The sequence below is a fragment of the Nothobranchius furzeri genome, chromosome 11 (genome assembly GCF_043380555.1).
Source record: "Nothobranchius furzeri strain GRZ-AD chromosome 11, NfurGRZ-RIMD1, whole genome shotgun sequence".
Taxonomy (NCBI): Eukaryota; Metazoa; Chordata; class Actinopteri; order Cyprinodontiformes; family Nothobranchiidae; genus Nothobranchius; species Nothobranchius furzeri.
In genome coordinates, this window is record NC_091751.1 from 35,555,345 (window position 1) to 35,583,102 (window position 27,758).

Here is a 27,758-nt window from a genome sequence, read left to right on the forward strand (position 1 = left end):
AACACCGGCAGATGACATGGCACCCCACACCATCACTGACGGTGGAAACTTTACACTGGACCTCATGCAACGTGGATTCTGTGCTTCTCCGCTCTTCCTCCAGACTCTGGGTCCTTGATTTCCAAAGGAAATGCAGAACTTGCTTTCATCAGAAAACATAACTTTGGACCACTCAGCATCAGTCCAGTCCTTTTTGTCCTTGGCCCAGGCGAGACGCTTCTTGCGCTGTTTCATGTTCAAGAGTGGCTTGACACACGGAATGCGACACCTGAATCCCATGTCTTTCATGAGTCTCCTCGTGGTGGTTCTTGAAGCGCTGACTCCAGCTGCAGTCCACTCTTTGTGGATCTCCCCCACATTTTTGAATGGGTTTGTCGTCACAATTCTCTGCAGGGTGCGGTTATCCCTAGAGCTTGTACACTTTTTTCTACCACATTTTTTCCGTCCCTTCGCCTGTCTGTTAATGTGCTTGGACACAGAGCTCTGCGAACAGCCAGCTTCTTTAGCAATCACCTTTTGTGTCTTGCCCTCCTTGTGCAAGGTGTCAATGATTGTCTTTTGGACAGCTGTTAAGTCAGAAGTCTTCCCCATGATTGTGGTGCCTTCAAAACAAGACTGAGGGACCTTTTAAAGGCCTTTGCAGGTGTTTTGAGTAAATCAGCTGATTAGAGTGGCAGCAGGTGTCTTCTATATTCAGCCTTTTCAGAATATTCTAATTTTTTGAGATACCAAATTTGGAGTTTTCATTAGTTGTCACTTATGAATATCAAATTTAAATGTAATGAACATCCGAAATACATTGGTCTGTGTGCATTGCATGAATATAATGTACAAGTTTCACGTTTTGAATGGAATTACTGAAATATTTTCAACCTTTTGATGATATTCTAATTTACTGGCCAGCACCTGTACATTCAAATAGCACAGCACTCTATTTAAACTACTTACATGTAAATCTGTTATTTGTCCATCCATCCATTTTCATCCGCGTATCCGGAGTCGGGTTGCGGGGGCTGTAGCGTCGAGAGGCCCTGACTTCCCTCTTCCCAGCCGCCGGAGCCAGCTCCTCCGGGTAAATCCCAAGGGGTTCCCCCGGCCAGGTCCGGTAAGAAGTCCGCTCCAACAGCTTCTGGCATTTTTAAAAAGTATCCCAGGGGCACGGTAAGGGTCGGAGATGTTTAGTCTATTTAATTTCTGACTATATAAAATGATTTCTTCGGTTTTAAAGTGTGAAGTAAACTCCGACGAAGTAAAATCCAAGCAGATCCCGTTCACGTTCATGGTTACATCTGTGTTTGTTTACCTTTTTTTTCCTGCCAAAATGGCGTCTACTAACTCAGTCACGTGGGGTCCGGAGCTCTATACCAGCCTGGGAGGGGAACACCCTGCCTGACAGCGAGGAAAAGAGTCACCGAGTGCGTTTACATGCAGCCAGAAACCCTTTTAAAATCTGAATATTCACAATAACCCGGTTCCGCACGGCCATGTAAACACCTCCAAAAACCCGGATATGCTCATAACCGGGTTTTTAAAAACCCAGTTACTACACCTGGGGTAACCCTCTTCTAACCCGAATGTTTGGTCGTGTAAACGCATATCGGGATATCCCCATCAAAGCGTGTGTTCTGCGCATGCTCTGTTCGCAAGGAATCTTGGTCTTTTGAGTAGCGAGACGTCTTGTACGCGCCAGAACTCCGGAAGTAAACAACAAGTTGGGAGCAACATGGCGAGTCGCGGCACAGCACCACACTTTTGGAGTGACGAGGAAACTAAAGCGCAAACGCGGTCGCTATCTCTTCCGAACTGGGAAACATGTTGTTGTTTTCACGGATACCGGAACGAGAAGAACCGGAAATGACGCATATTGCGTCTGGACGTAGTCCATACGTCTTGACGCTGCCCCAACGTCCGCATTTAAATCAGGTTATGCAAGTTAGAGGTAACTCTTTCTATTTATGCTTGTAAACAGGTTATTCTGATCAACTCAGAAACCCGAATACCGACCTTAACCCGATCATAACCCGGATATTGGCTGCATGTAAACGTAGTCTCTGAAGCTGGTTTCAGAGTGAGGCTGATGTTTCAGACTGCTTGGGTTTACAAAACAAAGTGAGCGGGAACGCCACAAACCCCAGCTTCCTTGTTTGTCTGGATTGAAAGGTGCAGCATCCACACAAAAAGCATCCAGGCCAGGTTTCTATTCAGACTGGAATTCCCATCTTCTTGGGTCAGTCCCATCTTTGGGTTAAAGGTTTGATTCTGTTCATTAGAGTTTAGTGGGTAGTTTTGTGAAAATCTGGATGAAACCACTTTAAATCCTTAAAAACACAATTAAATATCTGTGATGGTGATTTTACCCAGTAAAGCTCATCCAGATTCTGTTTACATGCAAACAAGCAAACATGCAAACACATTTGAGAGCCGTGACTTTTTTTATAGTTTACAGGAATTCCTGCCAAGCCCAGAGCCATTCCAAAGGTCTGATCTGGTTCTGTTTGTTGGTCTGAAGGTTTCTCATCACTCCTGCAGCATCTGATGCTGACGCAGCACAAATAGGTGTTTTTCTTCATTTCTGGGACTCGGCCGTTTCTCTCTACGAGGACGATGTGGAGTTTAGGAATGGCTTAGAGGACGTCCAACACTAACCTAACCCTATAAGTGTTTGAAGAGAGGAAATCCAAACACACACCCAGGTGAGTGTGTTTATCTCAGCAGACTAAAGTTCAGCAGCATCACACATTCCAGACCAATGGGAACTTTATTATCCCGTCTGGAAGCCTTCAGTGAAAATGGGATAGACATTATTATTGGTAGAAGGTAGTCTGATTGGCTCAGAGCCAACGAGGCTCACTGGAACGTTCTGCAGCTGAAGATCCGATGAAGGAAATGAGCAAAGATGTTTAACTAAAACCCACCTGACCTACTTTCTCCTGCTTGTGCACGTGGGACCATGTCCAGAGGGATCCGTGCACGTTCTCCATTGTTTGTATAAGTGTGTAAAACAGAGCCAAGAGGGGGTTTGGAGAACAGGATAAGGGTGTGTGTGTGTGTGTGCGTGTGTGCGTGTGTGTGTGTGTGTGTGTGTGCCAGCTGAGGCCAAAGGTACCATGTGTCATCCAGCTGTGGCCGCCTGGAGTCACTTTGCAGACTGGTAGAACCCGGAACACTGGGAATATAAATACGGTTTTCCGGTTTCTCCGGAGACAAACAGACGACTTGTTTTGTTTTTTTTAATAAATCAGAAACTCACAGTGGGGCTGAACTTATTAAAGCTGTAGCTCTGTGTGACCTGAAAGCATCAGCTGAGATTTACTCCTGGTCCAAATTAGAAGCTTTTATTGTGAAGGAGTCAGAAGCCGACCCGTAAATCCCAGTGTTCCCACCGGAGACCAGGGGTGTCCAGTCCTCCATCAACGTAAAACCTAAAGATGAGACCAAGACTTTCTCATGTTGGATTAAAACATTTACATTTGAACTTTTAATGACCATCAGGTCACCGAGTGTGTTTCCTAGCAACCATCACTGGTTCTGATGGTTTTGGCTCATGAAGAAGTTGGAGCAGGGAGGAACTGTGTCAACAAGCAGATTTTATCACCATGAACCAAAATGTCTCAAATCAGTGCAGCTCAGCAACAACGGAGAACCAAAAATGAACTCAGTAACTCCAAATATGCTCAGTTTGAAAAGCTTGCCTAAAGGCACTCTGGCGGGGGACATTTTCTTATGAAAAAAAGAATAAAAACAACCAAAATATGATTTAAAACAAGAGTCATCAGCTAGAAACAGAAATGCTTTGTTTAAAGTAATTTATTTAAATCTTTAGCATTTTAAGTAGCGTGAGAGGTGGGGACACCTGGACAGGTCTCCAGTGCATCACAGGGACACCATCAGTCACACCCAGGGACAGCTGGAGTCTACCTGACATGAAAAGCTTTGGTCTGTGGGAGGAAACTGGAGAAAATCCTCACATGCATGGGGAGAACATGCTGGGATTTGAACCTGCAACCCTCTCGCTCACATCTGATCTCAGGACAGATAAACATCAGCTAAACGAGGGCTGATGAAAAACACTGCAGCAAATCAAGCTAAAGCTGTGATAAAAGTCAAGACTCCAGCTGGTGTTGTCCTTTCGGTCACCATTTTTATCAGATTCATCTGATTGGCTGAAAACATCCAATCCAAGCATCCCAGAGCTTTAAACCAACATCTAAGGAAATATAAATAATTAGTTGTGGCAGCCATCTTGAATCTGCTTGGCTCTAAACACCCAAGGAAGATTTTCATTGTCCTGTTCAGTATTTCAGGAGGTGTCTAAATAAACCAGCACACAGGAAAACAGGCAAAAACATCATCGTCCACCACCAACATCCTGGTCTGCTAGTGGGAACAACTGGAAATAATCTGATCCCCAAGGGGGTCGATATTTTTGTTTATTAGAGCTCTTATATCTTCCAATACCACCGTCCCCTCCTGATGACATCATCACTTCCTGTTATCTACGTATATTTAGAGATGAGGAGGAAGAGCAGATAACATTCCCTCTGGGATTAATAAAGTATTTTTGAATTGAATTGAATTGAATCAGATGTTCTACTTCTGTCTCCGGTTGAAAGGGAAAGACTAGACTTTGTGTCCAAACTAGGGCTGCACGATATTAGGAAAACCTGCGATTTGCGATAACAATAATTAATATTGCGATGACGATATTACTTGCGATAAACTCAACAACAAAAATAATAAAAACAAAACAAAGAAAATAATAAAAATGAGAAAAGCAAAATATGTGAGGAAAGGGAAAAAGAAAATGAACAAGAAAAGGTCATCAGTGGATCCCGGGAAAAGTAGAATCAGCAGAAAGAGCAGAACAAATCTAACTCTGGTGTTTGCTAACCATCTAAATTAAGTGCTGTCCGCCTCGGGGACGGGCATCTGACCTATGAGAACCCACCCAATTTGGCCAAATGGGTGAAGAGCTCCATTTAGTTAAAAAACATCATGCTTCTGTTTCATTGACAGAATGCATTATGTGTAGCAAACATTTGAGCTGACCATTCGTTACGATATTTATCTGTTCTTTGCGATATGCATATTGTGCATGCTGATATCGCGATAACAATATATTTGCGATATATTGTGCAGCCCTAGTCCAAACACAAAATCAGACATTTTTTATTAAAATGTTCCTGCAGTTTACCAGAAAGAAGGACTGAATTACCCAAAAATGACAGAAATCTAAATGAAGCGTCATGCTCTATCAGAGCACGTTTCCACACGGACCATTTTAGATGCAACACACCGAGCCTGATCGCTCTTGTGTGTTTGCATAGAAACAAAGCAGGTTTAGCTTTAGCCTGTTAGCATGACTAAAAAGTAAGTTGATTCAGTTAACTAGCAGCTAAGCTCACACATTAGCATTATTAGCATGAGGATGTAAATCATTAGCTGTAGCTATTTACATTTACTGATGTTTTAACATCTTTCAGTGATGGTTTAAAAACAAAGTAGTTAAGAAAAAATAATTATTATAAAATCACAATTTCACTTTGAAAGAATTCATGATGTCATGCCATACCCCCCCCCCCAAGAGGACCCACACTGCCACAGAAACCAGAGAAATGTTTAAAGATTAAAGCCAAACAGGCCGAAAGTTATCTTCAGATTTGCAGGAACCATCAGGAACCCAACAGAACCAGACGGTCCGACTGCCTTTTGGGTCAAAGCTGCACAGAAAACGTATGTGAGCCCGCTAAGTCTGACCCTGAACGACCCGACTCTCATCTCTAATCATGTAAATAAAAAAAGTTGTGATGAACCCACAAGGAGATGAGCGGCGCTCTCACAGGCTAACGACGGCTAATTACTGCTAATGGATGTTTGGGGTTTAGTGTGTGTGTGTGTGTGTGTGTGTGTGTGTGTGTGTGTGTGTGTGTGTGTGTGTGTGCGTGTGCGTGTGCGTGTGCGTGTGCGTGTGTGTGTGTGTGTGTGTGTGTGTGTGTGTGTGTGTGTGTGTGTGTGTGTGTGTGTGTGTGTAAACGGGGGTTTTCCAGGAAGCTGCTTCACAAAGAATCAGATAAAAACTGGGGTGTTTCTCAGATCTGATCTGAAACACAACAGAATTTTCTAAAAGCCTCCGATGGGAACGACATCCGTCTGGAGTTTTATCATCAGGACTCAGATGGTAACCAGATCATTAAACCCTTTCATTTCTGCAGGACATCACCTGAGCTGGAGACGGAGTGCTGGTCGGGTAACTAGCTGGTTATCCAGGCTAACCCGGTACCACCGTGTCAGAATCATCACCTCAGCTCATTTAAAGGAGTTTAATGTTTTAATAGATATATTAATCAAACCAACACCAGATTAACTACAGGAATTGTTTTTCTCATGTTTCTCCGTTTCCTCCTGCAGCAAACAGACACCTCATCACCCAAACCGGATCAGATCCAGAACCTTCTGGGCCTGGTTTTTATGGAGCATTTCTCCACCAGGGAAGCCGACTACCCTCGGACATGAAGGGATAAACGTCAGAGCAACTTTCTCTCTGCAGGAGCAGGATAATATCCATCAGGCCGGTGTGGAGAACACGGGAGGAGAGACGACGTGTTTCTGGTCCTGACCTCCACCAGAGTCATCAGTGGTGTGATGAAGATGAGCATGGACTTCAAACGGAGAAAGTTGGACAGAGTGAGGATTCGGGAAGTGTCCGGATCCAAAGGAATGTTCAGAAATGTCTGACAGGAAGCTAAGAGCTAAGAGGAAGGAAGCAGGAGGGCAGGAAATCAAAAGCCAAATAAAACTAATTAAATCCTTCTGCTGAATCCGGAGGTTTGGATCTACGAATCCATTTAAACAAGTTCAAAAGGAGAAAAACCAGCGCTGGAGCAACAACAAAAAAAGATTTCCTGCCTTTCAGCTTAAGTTTGCATGTACATCCCAGGTGCTGAACAGGAAGTCAGACTTGATTTAATTTATTTTGAACTTTGTTTTCATTTTCCTGCAGATGAAACTCGATAGATGATGTCTTAGTTACACATTTAGAACTTTTTGCTTTAAAAAAAAGCAGAAAAAAGTTTCATATTGAGGAGAATTTTTTTTTCATAATAAAGATTTTCAGAGTTGGGCTGAAACTACTTCCTATTTCTGTCTGTAATCAATCAATCAAAGCTTTATTTATAAAGCGCCTTCCGCAACCCTGTCAGGAAGCCCAAGGCGCTGAACATGGTACAGTAGAAAAGCCGTCTGTAGATAAAAGCCATTGTAACCAGAAAGGTTAAAGATTCTAGAGTTTATGCTTATTTATGTTTGGAGAACAAATTATTAATCATCGTGTGATGGGTTCAGCCTTTACCACACATATGCACGCACGCACACACGCACACACACACACATTCCTGTTATCTGTTATTTTAACAACGATGTAAAAAAAACAGCAGCTCCTTTAAATTTTACCTCATAAATATAAAAATGATTCCATAAATAAGATTCCGGCCTTCCGTGGTAAGGCACAAGGACATTTCTGTTCTAGCCTTGGAGAAAAAGTGACTCAACTCCAAAGAGACAAATGATTCTTTTACTAGTTTGGGAAAAACTTCACGACAGTTTTGAATTTCACCAGACGCTGTTTTAGACCTGACACGGAGCGCCGGGGGGCGGAGTCAAACATTCAAACGGTAATAAAAAAATATAAAATCTGAATAAAGAGTAAATAACCTGTATTTGTGTAGCGCCTTCTTAGGGCTCTACAGCCCTCCAAAGCGCTCCCCAAAACACTGGTGGTGATGAGCTACGATGTAGCCACAGCTACACTGGAGGCACTAACAAAGGCGAGGCGCCGCTGGTCCCTCCGACCACCACCAGTAGGCAAAAGGAGTTGAGTGTCTTGCCCAAGGACACAACAGCAGGAGTCTGGTTGAAGCCGGGCTTGAGCTGTGCAACATTTATGAAGAAAAAAGTATTTTATGTTTTTATTGTAATAACGAGAATGTCTTAGGGCTCTAGTCATGAAGAGCCTTCAGAGCAGCTGATGAGGGCCATGGAGGAACATTTAGGAGGTGTCCAGCCTCTGGTCCAACCCGGAGTCTGACCCAAACATCAGAAACAAACTGCTGCTGCGAACGATGCCAGGAAATCAAAAGAAAATCAGTCCAGGAAAACAAATTATTGTGCATTTGTAAATGAGAACTTTCTGTTCTGCAGACAAACACCTAGTTGTTTCATCACGAGATCACGTTTAACTCAGCAGGTCATGAGACGTTCGGCTGGCAGACACAAACGCCTGTTAGCAATCTGCTCCGATCTTCAGATCCTCACAGATTTACTCAGAAACAGGAACGACTTCAGCTGCTCCGGCTCTAGAAAAGCAGCGGTTCTCCTTCAAGAACCAGAGGAATATAAACGACTAAAATCTGCAAGCTGTTTAAATTCCTGCCCGCCCTCCGGCGGCTCCACCGGTCTCACGTTTCAACATCAGAACAGGCCTTCTGAGAACGGGGGAGGGGTCCCGCCTTTGTCGCGGCAGGTCCGATTAACATCCATGATTGAGCGGTTACCGTTTTACGGGTTTAATGAGAAACACAGCTGAGGGTTCTGGGAGGAGAAGAAAACTTTACTGGTTTCAGGAGCCGTGGTCCTGGTGGGTTTATTTTTAGTTCAGACATAACTGAACCCAGATCAGCCAATCTGGACCAGGAACTTGGATCTTCTCACCCAAACATCAACTTGTCTGACTCACAGTGAGACAAACACACCTGTCACGGTCATAAACATACCTGTGATGTCAGACGACAAACATTTAGCTCTAAAACAGGAAGATCCTTTCATAAACATCTCAGACTAGCTGGAGTTTAGAACAGAAGTTTGCTGTTGTTGAACCAGCGTCCCAGCACAACCAAACAGCTGTAAAAGTAAACAAGTTCTTATAATCGCTGTGGAAGCCATCTTGAAAGGACTCCAAGGTTAATGAGTCGCAGACGTTGATCTAACAGTCACCGTCTGAAAGTTTCACCCAGTGGGTGAGGAGCTTAGATCAGCAGCATCTACAGACCATAATAACATTAAAGCACCAAACCAGATAAAAACACCTTCTGTTGACCTTTGACCTGGTTCTTTTTACAGTTGCCAACACTGTGATCACTACAAACACACCTGAGCCTCAGCTGCTCTCTGATTGGTGGAGACAAAGCATACTAAACTCCACGCCCTCCACTTCAAACATAAACCAACCAACGGACCCACTGAGTCAACACACACACACACACACACACACACACACACACGCAAGCACGCACGCACGCACGCACCAGGGGCCGGTGCCTGAGAGCAAACCTGTCCTCTCCTGACTCCTCATTGGACAGAATCAAACCGGAAACCGGCCAATCACGGGCCACCAATGAGCCCTGTGAGTCCTGATGATACCCGCCTCGTCCCGCCCGCTCGTCTCCCACATCAAAGGTTCAGAAACACCAACAGAACCCAGCAGAACAAATTCATCCAGTCGCAGACCCAAAAGCTGCAGAATCGTTGTTAAAAAGTTCTGTGAAACCAGGAGAACCCAGGGACAGACCTGGTGGGTTTGTGGTTGGACTATTCATAGAACCGGCTCTGGTTCTGCTGCAGCTCAGTAATTACAGACCAGTAGGACATGTCTGTGTCCTTTATTCTGAGGGACAATATGTCTCTGTTCACAACAACTTTCAGTTTGAGGAGAAAGTGTGGTGGACAAACTTCAGAGGAGCCTACACACACACACACGCGCGCGCACACACACACACACACACACACACACACACACACACACACACACACACACACACACACACACACACACACACACACACACACAGTCGATGATGTAGGAGAGGCCGAGTGGAGAAAAGGACACATTCCTTGAAGCTAGAAGCATTTACGTTCCTCGGGCTAGTGGGTCAAATGGTGTCTTTAAGTGTCCTGCAGCTGAGACGTTTGACGCCCACAGCAGGACGGCTCTAACGCGTCAGATGGTAGAACCAAGTTAAAGCCAACACTATCAGAGGTCTGTGAGGCCAGCAGCATCAGAACACACACCGCTAAGTCTCTTCTGATTGGTCCAGACTCATCAGTGATGCCATCACCAGAGAACCACCTACAGTCTGCAGGAGATCCCATCCTGATAGCAGCAAACCGCAGAAGCCATCACTTCCTGTTGTTGCTCACAGGGTTGTCCCTGATCAGCTGACTGCAGCACCCGAGTCCAAACAGTCAGTTCTGGTTTAATCTACAGAAAAATACCTTTTATGAAAGATTTTGCATGAAAGGAAGATTTTATCCCACATATTTTTTTTATAAATACACAAAAAAAACTGAGTATTTGATACAAGTGCAACACCTCGTCAGTCTCCATCTCCTCCCAAACTCGTCTCCCTCATGTCCCACTTCCACCTCGGAGATCAATTATCTCAGAAATCTTAATTCCAACAAAACCGGAGCGAGGCTCCGCGTGTTTGAGACTCTTTGGCAATGGTTTAGACAATGCTGTTGGTCACAGCTCGGAGCAATCCTCGGGTTGGGATTAGAGAACGTTCAGGTGCCACAAACAACAAAACCTTCCAAGAACTTGTAACAAACTCCCTAAAACCTGCAGGAAGAAAACCTCTAAATCCAAACAGGACTCCAACACAATGGAGCCAGCCGCTCTCAGCCAGAAGGAACACAAGTTTGCTGCCACTCATCCTTTCATCATTCAAACTTCCCTCAAGTTTTCCTAACGCCGTGCAGCGCTAGCGTCCGAATGCTGAAGAGGAAACCTGTCCGATGTAATTCGGATAATTACCTAAAGACAGAATTTGGAAAAACTGAACAAAACCAAACCCAGTTTGTGTCTGGAAGAGTTTCACAGTTAATGATGTTTTTCTGCAGTCATGAAAGTTAAAGCTTCCGGATGAGATTCTTTGCGTTTAACTCAGATTCCTCTTTACTTTCCATGTCAAACGGCCTTTTTCTTACAGAGTGGCCTCTTTGTCTGAGCTGTGATTAGCTGGCTGCCGAACGCAGGCAGGATGACATTTGAGAACATTGTGCGCCCGGCTGCTTCTGGCGCTGGGAAAAGTCCGGTTTGTGTCAGTATTCCTGGGAAGCAGCGGAGGTACTGTAGGAACGGGACTGGCAGGAGGTAAAAGTCTCAAACCTCATAGTGTTTGCTTTACGCCTCCTGAGCGCTCACACCGGCACCCACTTGACGCAGACAGTCCCGTGACCTTTGGCTTCTCATTCCACTGAATTCCCCTCTGGATTTAAAAAATGCCGGAGCACCAATCGGAGCGCAAGGAGTCCTTCAACCAGGAAGGCAGAGCAGTTTCTAAGTGCTGTAGTGTTTTAAAATCTTCCACTGCAATCCCATCGTCACCTGCAGATCCCAAAAGGAAAGACTAAACATTCAGCAATGACTCAGGTGTAGCACCTGGATGACATCATCACACCAGGGTGTGGCTATGACAGAAGTCACATGAATGAGAGATTAGTTCAAACGGTTATGATTGAATAATCAGAACCCAGGTATCAGAACCCCCCCTAAAAAAACATATCTCTCTCATTTCATCCTTTGGTTCCAGGAGGAAACCAGAAAAAAGGTGTGGAAATACTAGTGATTTACTGGGTTAGACCAGAGGAGTCCCAAAGGTGTTTGATCCAGCTAGTGTGTGTGTGTGTGTGTGTGTGTGTGTGTGTGTGTGTGTGTGTGTGTGTGTGTGTGTGTGTGTGTGTGTGTGTGTGTGTGTGTGTGTGTGTGTGTGTGTGTGTGTGTGTGTGTGTGTGTGTGTGGGTGGGTGGGTGGGTGGGTGGGTGGGTGATCTGGAACACCTGAAGATCTAGAAGGTCTCATGCTTAATTCCAATCAAAATTAATTACTGCTCCCCCTACAGGCAACTGCCTAATTATGACTGGGATCCCGGACAAGCCCCCAACAGTCTGGCCTAATCAACACTAAAAGTTACTAAATCAAGGCTGTCTTTGATCTCCAGGAACAGTCTAGAAAAGTCTAGGATATTGATCCACTTTTGGTCTCAGTTAGCCCCCCCCCCCCCCCACACACACACACAGTTTGTCTTTTTATCTTAATGAGGACCATCCATTGACTTTCATTCATTTTTGTGACTCCACTATGCCTAACCCATACCCATACCTACAGTGTTGTGCCCGAATGCGTTCATTGAACGATCGTTCGTGAATTTGTTAGTTTTTTTTCCGTGAACTGAACTCGTTCATATTTTGCCTGACAAACGTAAAAGTGAGTGCGTTCGTCCTGGCGTGCTTGAACGGGTTTATGAACGCGTTCTTTCGCCATTCTAGCTCCAGATCTCTGGAGCTTTTCCGGAGCTAAAGCCTAGCTAAAACATCTTGTTAGCCATAGAGTTTATAAAAAATAGAACCCACAAATGCGGTAAAACATAGGCAGTAGCGGTTGGTGCGGCGTCTACTCTTCTACGTCTATGCAGTGTGCAGAAGTCAAAATTCATTCAGAAAAATTTAAACGGGACTTAACTGAAAGATTATACATTGTTTTAATGTTTTGCGCCTTTAATATTGCACTTTGAGTTTGCTACCTCAGCCTGCTTCCTAAGATTGTTTAATAATTTCCCATTAAAAAACTGTTCAAATAATGTCATGTTATTGAGAATGTAGGTAAAAACTAGGTAGGGTAAAAACTGCAGCTGGGTATGACTGTGGACTGAACGAGTACCAACAATTGGAAAATTATTTCATAAGTTATGTGTGTGTGTGTGTGTGTGTGTGTGTGTGTGTGTGTGTGTGTGTGTGTGTGTGTGTGTGTGTGTGTGTGTGTGTGTGTGTGAGACCCAGGTGTTCAAACCGGGCTCAGGGGGCTACACTTCAACTAAAACTAGTTAAATAACCTAAGCTACCCTGTTCATATCAAGAGTTTTACATTCAGGAGCGTCCCAGTTCTCTGGTTAATTATTTATATAAACAAACACTAAACTCAACAGACTCATAACCTCTGAGGAAACTAGGCTAGAAGTAAGCAGACTTTGTAGGACCCCAGGTCACCTCAGGGTGATCCTGATGATGCAGCAGCAGAGTAGACCTCCTGATGGACCCCCAGAGCAGAAATGTAACTTTGTCTGAGGAGGTTAAACCTCCTTCTGTCCTCCAGCATGAAGGGAGAAGAAACTTCTTACCTCCGTGAAGAAGTTGTCCATGTCTGGATTTTACTTCAATCCCAGAGGAGCTGCAGTGAGGAAATCCCGGGTCCGGTCAGTGAGACTCATGTGTTGCTCCAGTTAAAAACACTGCAGAGACGAAAGCAGGTCAGCTGGTTTCAGATCATCTTCATCTTCCTCCTGTCATCAGTCCGCTGGAGAAGCTTCCCGGATCAGCGTGGAGAAACGGCAGGACCTTCACTCTTTGTCTCCTGGGTTTTCCATCCGGAGGAGAAAAAACTAACTCATGAAATTAAAACTTGTAGCCTGGACCTCCCCACGGACTCTTCTCACAGCCGCGTGCATCGGCTGTGACGTCAGTGCGTTCGGTTCGTTGGGGGAAACGCTCACGCGGTGCAAAAGGTGAAGAAGCGACGCGCCGGTGAAACTTTCGCTCTGGTATTAGCTCTGACCCGGTGGACAATGATCCCGAAGCACCGCCCCTACTCCTGCTGTCTCACTGACTCCTCCTACTGTCAGCATGTGGACTAGTATGGGGTGCCATTTGTAAAGTCAAACAGTCATAATCTAACAGCAATATTTTTGGTTATTTAGCATAAGAGAAAAAATTGTGAGTTCACTTTTTTGAAGTCATATTTTCACCATGTTGTTCATACATTTATAAATGTTAAAGTTTCCAAATACATATTTAGTTAGCAAGCTAAATATTTAAGTTGTAGTTAAATATTTATTTTGCAAACTAAATATTTAGGTCTGATCTAAATATTTAGTTTGTAAAATAAATATTTAATTCACTAACTAAATATTTAATTTGCTAATTAAATATTTATTTTGGAACCAAATATTTAATTTGTAAATTAAATATTTATTTTCCGAAATAAATATTTAGATCCCAGCTAAATATTTATTTTGGAGCTAAACATTTAGTTTGCAAAATCAGTATTTGAGAAATAAATATTTAAGTCTGACCCAAAAATATAAAATATAGTGTGGAGCTAAATAACATTGTGGAAAATAAATATTTAGCTGGTACTTAAACATTTAGCTAATATGCAGATTCGCTTGCCAATAAGCGGAAGTTGGTTACCAAAATAAATGCTGGATCTCGCTAACTTCTTTCTAAACTCTTGCTACGAACCAGAACTTGTTTTATCTCCGGTTCTATTCTTCTGAACATGTCCGACGTGTTGGCTGAAGAAGAATAGAACCGGAGATAAAACAAGTTTTGGTTCGGAGCAAGAGTTTATAAAGAGGTTAGCGAGATCCAGCATTTATTTTGGTAACCAACTTCCGCTTATTGGCAAGCGAATCTGCATATTAGCTAAATGTTTAAGTACCAGCTAAATATTTATTTTCCACAATGTTATTTAGCTCCACACTATATTATATATTTTTGGGTCAGACTTAAATATTTATTTCTCAAATACTGATTTTGCAAAGTAAATGTTTAGCTCCAAAATAAATATTTAGCTGGGATCTAAAAAAAATTTCGGAAAATAAATATTTAATTTACAAATTAAATATTTAGTTCCAAAATAAATATTTAATTGGTAAATTAAATATTTAGTTAGTGAATAAAATAATCATTTTACAAACTAAATATTTAGATCAGACCTAAATATTTAGTTTGCAAAATAAATATTTAACTACAAATTAAATATTTAGCTTGCTAACTAAATATTTATTTGGAAACTTTAACATTTATAAATGTATGAATAACATGGTGAAAATATGACTTCAAAAAAGTGAACTCCAATTTTATCTCTTATAATATGCTAAATAACCAAAAATATTGCTGTTAGACAGGGATTCCCAAAGTGTGGTGCGCGCACCCCTGGGGGTGCGTGAGCTGCCGCTAGGGGGTGCGCGAGGTGAAAAGTGTAATGGCTGCGGAGCTCAGAGAAGTCTGTCATATGTCACCATTAGCGTAGAAACTCATTTGTGGGTGGGCCAAAGAAAAAGTAAGTGGGCACAATAAATGTAATTGAAAACAAGGATATTTTTGTGCGCGTGCGTGTCCTCCACATGTGCCATAGCTTCATAATAACAGTGCGCCGAGCTTTAGCACTCTGGCCTGCGCACGCCGATATGTTCCGTCGCGCGCGTGCGTGTCCTCCACATGTGCCCTAACTTCATAATAATAACAGTGCGCCGAGCTTCAGCACTCTGGCCTGCACACGCCGATATGCTCCGTATTTGATCATTTTTAACAGTGTTGGAGGAATCTGAAGGTGGTGAGTCATTCTGGCAGATTGTAATTAACACCTGTCTCATGCAGGTGTTCTGACATTGTAAACCTCACACACAGAACATTGTAGATGTAACAAAATAACAAGAAATGATTCCCATTCAGGCTATTAACTGCGCGCTGAAGATCTGAAGTTCAGAGTGCGTCTGTCAGAGGTCAGACGCGTTCCGGCTGAACCATGGCTCACGGGTGCACAAGTGAGCACATCTGGGCTGGGCAGAAGTCATTTTACAACATTGGTTTAAATAGCGCGAGACGCCGTGACTTGAGCGGCTGTGCCGCGCGCGCACACACACACACACGCACACAGATTCAATAAGCGCACACGCTGCTTTAACTCCGGCGCGCCGTCAGACTGAAGGCAGAAATGAGTGCTGCCTCCACCATGATAAAAACTTTTAAGAGGTTATTTTTCATTCAAGGTCAAATTAAGATATTAGCTTCTGGCATGAGTCGGGTCTGCTCCAGCCAGTGACTCCTCATGAACCTGACCACAAGTCCTGTTACTGCAGCATTTATTATTCCAGTCAGTGTGGCAGCGGATGGCAGATTCAGCCACACCATAAAACAGCAATAAGTCGGTCTGAGGTAAAAGTGAACATCATGGCTATATCTTTTCCCCTATAGACATTTGATTACGCACAAGTAGGTGATCAGCTCAGGTTTACGCAGAGCAGAAGGAAGGAGAGCGCTCTAGCCGCACAGGTTAAACGTTCCTACTTTAAGAAAACCGTTAAACTGCATTATTTATGTGCTACTGGGCACTCTAAATATTTATTTAAAATGAAATCAAAGGAAATTGTAATGGTATCGAATGTTTATTAATTACTATTTAAAAAATGAAAGTGATGGGGAATTTTTTAACCGTCTGTTTAGCTTGACATCTGATATATATATATATATATATATATAGAGAGAGAGAGAGAGAGAGAGAGAGAGAGAGAGAGAGAGAGAGAGAGAGAGAGAGAGAGAGAGAGAGAGAGAGAGAGAGCCATGCCCCGATGTGGGGGGGGGGGGGGGGGGGCGTCGACATGGTTGGGACATAGAAGGGGGTGCGCGGCTAAATAAGTTTGGGAACACTGCTGTTAGATTATGACTGTTTGACTTTATAAATGGCACCCCATAGACCAGGAGCTCCTTCTGCGGCGCGTGGATGTGGTGTCAGCTGCGGAAAGCCTGTTTATCATCAAATCATCTTTAAAACTCAACTTTATATATATATATATATATATATATATATATATATATATATATATATATATATATATATATATATATATATATAGATAGATAGATAGATAGATAGATAGATAGATAGATAGATACATACATAATGAACATTTCAGATCTGACACGTGCCTTAAGTCAATTAAATGACGTCACTTCCGTCTGTGTTATGGTTTCTCACCAGAACTTTGGAGTGCCGATTTGGGAGAGGAGGCCCTTCATGTAAAACTGTAATATTTAGGTGTTCTTTAAAATATATAAATTTAAATCTAAGTCCTTAACATTAAATGAAACAGACTATAAGGGAAATTTAGATATTTAAAATCAAGACAATAAATGTATATATTTGTTTAAAACCAAATGATGAAATGTAGGCTATGCTGTTGTTTTTAACCGTACGTTAAGAATGAAATTTAAAGACATGAATATTTAGAATAAATGAATTATGTCTTTGCTCTGCTTTTATTTTGAAGTGCCACTTCCTATGCTTTTACAGGTTTGCTGAGTACTTGGTTTGAAACAGTTTTTATTCTTATTCTAAACTTTTAGATTTGTTCATTAAGAGTACATCCTACTAATAATAAAGTCTTGGCTATTCCGTAAATGGCCTATATTTGATAAACATCTTCTAGGGCTCTATAACCCCCCAAGGTGCTTTACAACGCAACCAGTCAATGTACTCATATTTAATTAGGTTGTATTTACTTTGAGGAATCATCTAAAAGCAGTCATGCTGTAGCTAGTGGGTCTCCAGACCAGCTATCTGTGGTCTGTCCTGACTCCTCCCAGGTATTTGTTCAGGTGTCCTCCACCTGTAACCTCTAACAGGTCACCTATGTGGACGGCGTCCCAGAGCCTGACCTGCAATCAGCTCTGCTGACAGACATCAGACTGCATTTAGAAAGAAAACAATCTTTTACATAGCTTCTCTCAAGATAAAAATCGTGTGGACCTTCTCAAGAACAAAAATAAAAAGACTTTAAGAAATATCATGAAAATGAGAAAAAAATGTGTGACTAAAACATTTTAAGGAAGGGGAAAGAGGAAATGAATAGGAAGGTAATATCAGTGGATCCTGGAAAGGCAGAATAAGAGCAGAATAAGGAGAGGGTGGTGATGAAGGTCCCACCAAAGCCTGAACAGGTGAGTTTAAAGGAGACCACTGAGTCCACTGATCTCAGGCTCAGGGGGAGAGAGGTCCAGAGTCTGGGGGCCACAGCATTGTCAGCGGTTGCTCTGACGAAGGCGGCAGTGAACGTGGAAACATGTCAGCAAAGGTAACAAGAAACCCTTATCACTCTGAGTACAATGAAGAACAAAAGAAAAAGAAATAGGAAAATATGAGAAGAGAATTCTGAAGATTAAGTTTTCTGTTCATTTTCTGACTGAATGAAAGGATCAGTAATCTGATTACTTGAGAAGGTGAAAGCAGCAAATCGGACCAAATAAATTCATAAAGTCCAAACTTGAACATATTAGCTTAAACTCCCAGAATGCTGTTCTACTGCATCAACACCATCAGAAAGGCCTAAATTATTTCTCCTAAAGGGAAGCAGAGTTCAGCCTGATGACAGACGAGTTAAAACCTAAATTAGTTTAACTTTTTTGATGAAGCAGCAACATTCAGCTGTTTCATTTACCCGCAGTCGGTTCTTCATTGCTCCTCTTCTCTGGAACCAAAAACACCAAAGCTGCTTTAGACGCCTCAGAAGGATCCTTCTGGTTCCTGTAGGTCACGTCTGCTCCATCTGATCTCCATCCCCTCCATCAGGTTCCTTGTTCGATAACATGTTTGATTCTGTTTCAGTCAGCTGTTGGAATGAGTTTTCAGCTGTTCCGAAGTTGGCTAAAACCTCAGAGATACACACACACACACACACACACACACACACACACACACACACACACACACACACACACACACACACACACACACACTGAGCTGCAGAGGCTGACCATTTACTGGAGTCTCGTGGGCAGACGCTGCCACCTAGTGCTCAACACCGGTAATACAGAAGAGACAGAGCAGCGTTAGAGAACAAACGAGTCACAGAGGAATTAAATAAATGTGTTTTTACTGATCTGACATTTGTCGCTGTTGTTTTTAATTTTAATCAAAGTGAATACATTCTCAGTTTGATCACTGGAGTGTAGTTGTTCTGTTGGATTTAACAAACTGAGGTGAGTCTGGAGGGTTTGGGCGTTTGATTCAAGAGATCAGGGTCATATTTTAGATGTTTTGACTTTATTCTGAAAGCATTTTGAGTTCATCTGGACATCTGATGTTTTCTTGTTCTTGTTTTATTCTCTTGTTGACCCCCCCCCCCCCCCCCCCCCCCCAGGGTTAAAGGTGACTGAAATGAGTTTCCTGATCTGGGCTCACTGACACCCGAGAGACGCTGCTGTGCTCTTCCACATTAAAAGGAAACAATGCAAATTTTTGATTTCTTTCCATAATTCATTTTCTTGAGCCATGTAGTACAGTGGGCAAAAGTATTTAGTTAGCCTCCAACTATGTGCAAGCTCTCCCACTTGAAAGGATGAGAGAGGCGTGTAATGTCCATCGTACAAGACCACTGATAATCTCCCTCCACCAGGGGCTCCATGCAAGATCTCACCCTGTGGGGTGAAATGATCACAAGTACGGTGAGCAGAACTACACGGGGAGGGGGGGGGGGGGATTAGTGAATTACCTGCAGAGAGCTGGGACCAAAGTTACAAAAGCTACCATCAATAACACGCCACCATGAACGTGTCCCCCTGCTTAAGCCAGTACGCTCGTCTGAAGTTTGCTAGAGAACATTTGAATGATCCAGAAGAGCATTGGGAGAATGCCATATGGTCAGAACGCCTGTGCTCAGCTTCTGACCAAGTCCTCCAAACACACCCACATCACCCCGCTTCTCCTCCAGCTTCATCGGCTGCCAGTCAACTTCAGGGTTCATTTCAAGATCCTGGTTCTGGTCTATAGGGCCTTACATGGACAAGCACCATCATACATTGGTGATCTTCTTAGTCCCTACACACCCAGCAGGTCCCTGAGGTCCAGTGATCAAAGCCTACTGGTTGTGCAGCGCACCAGGCTAAAGACCAAAGGTGACAGATCATTTGCTGCTGTGGCCCCCAGACTCTGGAACTCTCTCCCCCTGAGCCTGAGATCAGTGGACTCCTTTAAAAAGCAGCTGAAGACTCACTTGTTCAAGCTGGATTTTGTATGACCTTCTTCACCACTCTCTCTTTATTCTGCTCTCCCCACCTATTCCACCTTCCTCAGGATCCACTGATTTCCCTCTTTCCTATTCACTCTCTCTCTTTCTTTACATTTTTAATCACAATTGTTTATTTTTTGCTCATTTTTTAAATTTTAACCATTTTCTACATTTTTTTTATTTTTACATTTTTTGTTTTTGTGAAGCGCCTCGTGATTTTTATCTTGAGAGGTGCCATAGAAAATATATTTTCTTCTTCTTCTCAGAAGAAACCAAAACATAACTGTTAAAAACTACTCGTTATGTTTGGAGCAGAAAGAATGCAGAGATGCATCCAAAGTACACTGTAAAGCATGGGGGTGGAAACTTCATGATTTGGGGCTTATTTTATGCAAAGGAACTAGGTCAACTGATCCGTGTAAAGGAAAGAATAAATGGGGCCTGGTATCGTCAGATTCTGAGTGAAAACCTCCTTCCATCAGGGTCTTTCAGCACTGCAATGATCCCACACACACTTCCTGGGTAACGAAGGAGTGGCTTCCAGCATTTCAAGGTCCTGGAGTGGCCTAGCCAGTCCCCAGATCTCAGCCTCATTGAAAATATGGAGGGAGTTGAAAGTCTGTGTTGCCCAACGACAGCCGGAGAGCATCACTGCTCTAGAGGAGATCTGCATGAAGGAATGGGCCAAAATACCAGCAACAGTGTGTGAAAAAGACTTACAGAAAATGTTTGTCATTGTTGACAAAGGGTATGTAACAAGTACTGAGATGGACTTTTGTTATTGACCAAATACTCATTTTCCACCATCATCTGTAAATAAATGATTTAAAAATCAGACAATGTGACTTTCTGCATTTCTTTTCTTGTTTAGTCCCTCACAGCTGAAGCATATGACAATCTCAGGCCTCTCATCCTTTTAAGTGGGAGAACTTGCACTAAATACCCTTTTGCCCCAAAAAACAAAATAATCCTTTCAGGAGCCACCTGGTGTGGTTCAGGCTTCTCCCGAGGAGACCCCGGGATAGTCACTCTAGGCTGGCTTTTGTCTGTTTATGTTCAATAATCAGTGGATCATTTCTTCTCTCATTTATCTGGAATCAGGTTCACGGAACCGTGCGCGCGCATGTGTGAACAGCAGGGGGCGCGCAGACGCAACAACCCGGAAAGGAGAATTTCTGAAGGCTGTTAGAGATCTGAAGGAACATTAAGAAAAAATTTGTTCTGCGGGATAAAAACACAAAGGAACAAAAAGAGTCACTTCCGGTTTGACCCCTTCAGAGATAAAAGCCCTCTCTCCGGATGAAATAAACCCATACTAAAGACTTTCTTCACGAATCCTCCTTTAACATATCTGATCCGAACTCCTCTACTCTGGACGTTTTCAGATTGGAGCTTCCACACAAAGCACGCGCGTGCACGCAGCAGTGAGTGCGTGTGCGCGCAGGCGGAGTAGCTGAAGCCGCACCGTAGAGCAGGCACAAGCCGCCGAGCGCGCAGGGGAAGCCGCAGACAGACACCGCAGCCGCTACCTGAAACTGCAAGGGGAGCAGACGGAGGTCGGAACTTCTCAGTCCACGGTAAGACCCGTCCGGTCCCGGTCCAGCCTGGTCCTCTGGGGGGTTCTGGCTTTCTGCTCACATCCTTTTCATTGTCTTCTTCTCCTTTTGGAGACGCGGCCGCGCGCCTGGAGTCTGGCAGAGATTTTCTAAAATCCAAAGTAAATGTGAGAGAAAAGCCTTTAGATGGGATCCGATGTTTAAAAAGGGAGTTTGCTTCTGGAATCATTCACAGGAATGTGCACGAGCTCAAAAAGGGGTGTGTGTACAGCATGGCCTGCACGCGCTCAGATTCTGGTTCGGACTTTAGATCCGTTTGGACCCGTTCTGTCTTTGATGTGTACCGACCAGCCTGGCGCTTGTTTCTATCAGAAACAACTTTATCATTTATTACCTCTGGAGGCTGCTAAAAGGGTGCGTGCGTGGGCGCGCGCGTGTCTAAACAGTTTGTCTCACACCGTTTCCCATCCGGTCCTGGACCACATTATGTCACGATGCAGATGAATTATTAATACCACATTCCTTTTATTGCACTGAGGAGGAGGAGGAGGAGGGGTGGGGTGGGGGTGGGGGGTGGGGGGGCGTGCGTGGGATGAGGATGCACCTGATCCCCCCCCCCCCCCCCCCCCACACACACACACACACACACATACACACACACACACCCCGGCTGTTCATCTTCGTTGATTTGATCTTTCTGCTGCAGCATCAGTCTGGATCTGCTCGTTTCCTGCAGCAGGTCAACTCTCCATCTTCAGACCGTTATTTGCCCGCTTCTTTGTTTGCCGTGGCACGCATGCGCACTGGGTGTAGGGTGTGGACGCGAGATGCCACCTTGCCTATCAATAAGATGGAGAGGAGGGGATGAGGTAGTCTCTGCTGCTTTTTGCTGCTGATCGATTATTTTTGATGAAATTTATATTTTTAACAAAAATTAGATTTTTTTAGGCAGCAGGGTCGTGCGTGTGCGCGTGCGTTAGAAGATTCCGTGTGTTCTCCCTCTCTCACGAGGGCGATGGTGATGATTGTGTGTGGGTGGGTGTAATCAGGATCACTCTGACATTTTTATAGCTCATGTTAAATTTTATTTATCCTGATTTCTCATAATTAAAAACATGTTGTGTAAAACAAAGAAAGAAAAGTCTCTGGTGTCTCCAGATGATCAGACCTTTTTGCGTTTTTATTTGATTTTATTTGCATTTGTCTCATTTTCAAAGATTAGTTGAACTTTTAATGTGGGGATGTGCATTTGTTTAGTCATGTGACAGTGAATAAAATCATTGAAATCATCTCAAAACCATAAATGTGTGTGTGTGTGTGTGTGTGTGTGTGTGTGTGTGTGTGTGTGTGTGTTTGTGTGTGTGTGTGCGTGCATAATAATGTAAATTCAGCTTTAATAATTTTCATTCTATACAAAATCTGCTGATTTTGGAAGCATTAATGTCAGCATATCTGTATCGGCAAATATCGGTTATCGGCCATAACAGTGATCTTAATATCGAATATCAGTATCGGCCCAAAAATTTCATATCAGTGCATCACTAGAGTATTTATTCTGCCAAACATCAGATACCTTCAACCTGATTCTGTGGTTTCCCTCTATGCTTGTTCTGATTGGTCTCCTCCCTCTGGCTGCTGATTGGCTGTTTTAAATTCATCTTTCAGTTCATTCACCTCGTTGGAGGCAGACAAACAGCAGCTTGATGAGTTGCTATGGCGATGACTCATGGCGATGCCTCGCTGTGGTGGACGGCGAGTCGAGAGGGTCAAACGCGTGTGTGGTCATGGTGTCTCATCTGGATCCTGTAGTTCTTTGTCATTTCTGTTGTTTTCTTTGGTTTTGATCCAACAAACCAAAAGAATAAAACGTTTAACAGAGGCAGAACCGTCAAGAGGAAGTTCTTAGAGACAGCAGCAGGTGGAGGTGTTGATGACATCATCACCTGTGTTTGGTATAAACAACTCATCAGCGACGCGTCACGTCCTTCTAGCTTACAGTCATAACTCCAAACAGACGAAAGATGAATAATTGTATCGGTGCTGGATCTGAACCATTTGAAACCAGCTGTTCGCCTGAACCCTGGGGGTTAACTGGAGTCTAAATCAACATGGCTGCCATGGCTAAGCCCAAAAATGACCATGAGCCAAATGGAGCTTCGATCTGGTATCCTCATTGCCTCGTTTTCAGGCAGCTTAACGTTCCTGAACGTTCTACAGAGAAGAACCCAAAAGTTTCTTCTGTAGAAACAACAAAATAAAAAACTTTCTGTGGTCCTGAAACATGAAACCACACAGAGCAGCTCTTCTGCGTCCGTGCTGATGAAGACCCACAGTGCAACAGGCCGGCGTATGAACCAACTCTGGAAACAAATCTTATTTTTACAGCTTAACTCACGTTTCATGTCTTTCAGACAAAACCGTCATCTCCATGACGACTAAGGAGGTTCAGACATTCCCGTTTGCAGACGAAGATTCGCGATGTTCCTCTAAATAAATTAAATTAAGTGGATTTATGTAACATCACATCATTTTATAACATAATTATCCCACTAATGACATGAAAATGCAAACTCCTCCACCATTAATGAAGTCGAGGCGAAGCATCCAGCTGGAAACTCTCTACAGCGTTTGAGCATGGAGGAGTAATCAGCCCACTCACCTGAGCAGCTCGTCTTCACACCTCTGAGCTGAAACTGTTCCTCTGCAGCTCAGCGGTTATTTTCTACAGTGTTTAGTTTTAGGGAGCGATGAGATCACATGTGCAATTGTTGCTGCTGTCACTTGTTTAGACTCTGCTCTACCTGGATGCTGGCGCCACCGTAACAAAGACATGAGTGACATCTTTTCTCTCAGGAGCTGTTGCAAGAAACGGCTCGAGATCTGTCCGGATGGAGGTGGAATTCTGGGAAACTTCCCACACGTTGCTGTGTGAAGTCGTGCTTGAATCTCTGAGGAGAAACCAGGACGATGTCCCGCTGACCCCCCCCCCCCCCCCCCCCCCCCCAACCCTGCTTCACCAGCGCTCGCGCTGCTGGCCTGTCTGGGAAGAGGAAGTTAAAGGTTTCAATTTCCTGTTGGAGGAAGCGTGACTGGGTATTAAAGGTTTCTAGATGTTTACATTAGAGCTGTTTGGGTCAGATGGTTTCTAACGACAGGTCCAGCAGTGATGAACGACGACTTAGTCTCTGTTTGGTTCTGATGACCTCACAGATCATAAATCAGGATTTTCTTTCATTATTCTGATTATTTTGACAGCTTTTGTTTTTTTAGTGTCCATAAAACGTCCCAAGTCCATAAATATTCCTGGTTTTTGGGTCTGGAGCCCTGAAAATCCAGTCTGCAGCAGTGGGAGTTCTGCTTCAGCACCAGCTGAACCTGTTTCCACCTCATAAACTTGTCTTTGACCTGCAGTCGTGTTTCTGCAGCAAAAATGCGACAGAATGAGCGGTCTCCCGGCGCCACTGGAGTTTTGATGGCGATGCCACATGTCCTTGTCCTCGGCAGCTCTTTCACCGCGAGCGCCATCTGTCAGATTGTGTGTCGTCTTCCAGGAAATTACAGCTCAGACCTAAAGCGACAACATTATCTGATACGGACCCTGGTGGGGTTGGAATGAATTCCGTGATCTCCGCTGAATCCCAAATCCACTCCCTCGTCCAGCTGGATGTTTAATCAGTCTGAGGGCAGATGAATGGACAGCCCGCACCGCCTGTCCTGGTCTCTGTGGTCCCATCCAAACAGCAGGAGGAGGTGATAACATGGACATTCATGAGGTTATAACAACCAACCAACCAGCAGCAGGCATTAGAAAGATGCAGACAGCTGGTACTGATCATGTGGAACCACAGAAGTACCTTCAGACCCACACACTCCAGATCACCACATTCACCTGTAATGATGTTTAACACCTGAGCTTTAGTTCATTATCTGAGTTCAGCCAGCAGCTAGACAACAACAATCCAATAAAGTCACCTCAAAATGCTGCAGAATCACAATCTGGACTTAATCTGAATACAGGTTTGTCTCTGAATCCAACATTAAAGAAATAAAGTTTTGTTGCTTCCTGCAGGCAGCTGAGAGGTGAGCTGCAGCCATTTTGTTTCAGTTCTGCCTCAAAACTCTGACGCATCGCTGGGAGGGAAAGAGTGTGGTGTGGGGGTGGGGTTTAATCTGACTACAGGATGCAGCTCGTATGTCCTCAAAAGTGTTTGGAATGCTGAGAACAAAGTTACTCCAAAACTAAAGGGATGAGCCAGGATAACCCAGCATGTCCTCCAGCTGTCTGAGCCTATAGCAGCATAACTAAAGGTAAAAGGTAAAAGAAGCTAATATTTAGCATGAGCCCCTTCTGTCAGGTGAGGTTGGTTAGCTGTGGCAGCCATTTTGAATGCCAAATGTGAGTCATTAGTTCTGAGAGTTTAATTCTAAGGTATCAAACTAATTTAGTTAGAATAAGAACATTTTAGATGCTAATAAATGCTAATGGTTGTTAGCATCAGATGTTTAAGGTAAACCTAAAATCACAGATGCTGTTGCACAAAAACGCAGTAAGCTTTATTTTGACCTAAAGAGGCTTCCATAGGAAACATTTATCTCCGATGATTGTAATGGTTTGACTTGGTTCTAGTTTGATCTACTGGTCTGAGTGGCGAGCACCGGCCTGCTCCGTAGTTCCATGGACGTAATTTTCACTTTAGAAGTGGGGGGGGACACGGAGTGTGTGTGTGTGTGTGTGTGTGTGTGTGGGGGGGGGGGGGGGGGTGAATCTTTACAGTATGCTCTAATGGGAAACAGGCTTCAACACAAACGGTTGTTTTCTGCTTGGTCCTAGAGCTCAACTAGTGTCAATTTAATATAGCGTAATATTGTTTTTGGATGGTAAAAAGTGCAGGGGTCAAACCTTGACTTTGGAAAAAGTGGGGGGGACATGTCCCCCCTGTCCCCCCCCAAAATTACGTCCATGCGTAGTTCTAACTTGTTCTGTAAAGCTTAACGCTCCAGCGAGGCGCTTTGTGTGAAACTTCAGAGACGTCTGAAGATAACGAGAGGGATCAACAGAGTTTTAGACTCGTAGGTGCTCGGTGCCGCAGTCCCAGTTCTGTCAGCTCCCATCAACCGCTGAGAGACGCAGGAAGAAAGAGAAATTACCAGAATATCTGGAAGTGGGTTCTTCTTCCTGGTGCTGGAGACGTAATCAAGGGCCTGTCAGAGACGATCAGGGCATGTGGGAGGTAAGAGACGTCCTCGAGTTGCTGATGTGCAGCTTTCTTATAGTCAGCTGCTGCGTCGTTTTTAGGATTCAACACCTAAACGAACAAATTCACCTTAATCCAGGGAGTTCTGGCTTCTTCACTGCAGCAAATAATAAAATCGATTTTCCTTGAACGTTGAGCTCTATTCAGTACTCACAATTCAGATTATTTTCTTTATTCTCACCGTATTTTGTTTATTTAAAAAAAAAAAAACAGAAACTCGTAACAGTAACGACAGAATGGTCCAAAATCAAATATTTATGAACTAAAATCCACAAAGAAAAACCTTTTAGGTTTTAATGTCCGTTTCTGATTGTTCAGGGTTAATAATATAAATAACAACAGTAATAACAACAACAACTACAATAATAATAACAACAACAACTACAGCAATAATAACAACAACTACTACAATAATAATAATAACAACAGTAATAACAACAACTACAAAAATAAATGATAATAACAATAATAATATTATGATTATTATTATTAATAATTATAACAACAACAATAATGACTACAATAATAATCACAACAACAACTATTGCAATAATGATAATAATAATAATAATAATAATAATAACAACAACAACTGCTACAATAATATATATAAGAAAAATAACAACAACTACTACTATAATAATAATTATTATTATAATAATAATATTATTATGATTCTTATTAATAATAATTATAACAACCACAATAACAATATTTAAGGGATTTTCTTCTACTAAAGTTAGTTTTTTAAAAGGGTTTTAGTTTCATTTAATTTTATAAAATATTTAGATTTTATCTCATTTAGAAAAAACTTAACTATTTTTATTAATGTGTACGTTGGGGTTTGCCCCAGTGAATGAGAGGGTAGCCTCCCTCCGCCTACGTGTGGGGGTACGGGTTCTGACTGTGGTCTGTGCTTTTGCACCAAACTACAGTTCAGACTACCCACCCTTTTTGGAGACCTTGGACAGGGTGCTGGAAAGCGCTCCTTCCAGTGACTCCCTCATTCTGCTGGGGGACTTTAACGCTCACGTGGGCAACGACAGTGAGACCTGGAGAGGTGTGGTTGGGAGGAACGGACCCCCTGATCTGAATTCGAGTGGTGTTTTGTT

The 27,758-nt window shown here is 43.2% G+C and overlaps 2 protein-coding genes across 4 annotated transcripts in view; one reads left to right on the plus strand and one right to left on the minus strand.

Annotated features, from left to right (window-relative positions):
* myo10 (myosin X) overlaps positions 1-18,385 on the minus strand; it is an 80,739-nt gene extending 62,354 nt beyond the window's left edge. For 2 of the 3 annotated variants that reach the window (XM_015956423.3, XM_054747020.2), the window contains exon 1: positions 13,170-13,342. In XM_015956423.3, coding sequence (XP_015811909.3) covers positions 13,170-13,190 — 21 coding nt within the window. In that variant the 5' untranslated portion in view covers positions 13,191-13,342. Of the gene's footprint in view, positions 1-13,169; positions 13,343-18,266 lie in introns of those variants that run through there. The other variant, XM_054747026.2, reaches the window with a different exon arrangement.
* Positions 18,386-21,272: 2,887 nt separating this feature from the next.
* basp1 (brain abundant, membrane attached signal protein 1) overlaps positions 21,273-27,758 on the plus strand; it is a 34,881-nt gene continuing 28,395 nt past the window's right edge. Inside the window, exon 1 of the mRNA XM_015956535.3 lies at positions 21,273-21,412. The gene's annotated coding sequence lies outside the window, so the exon portion shown is untranslated. The remainder of the gene's footprint in view (positions 21,413-27,758) is intronic.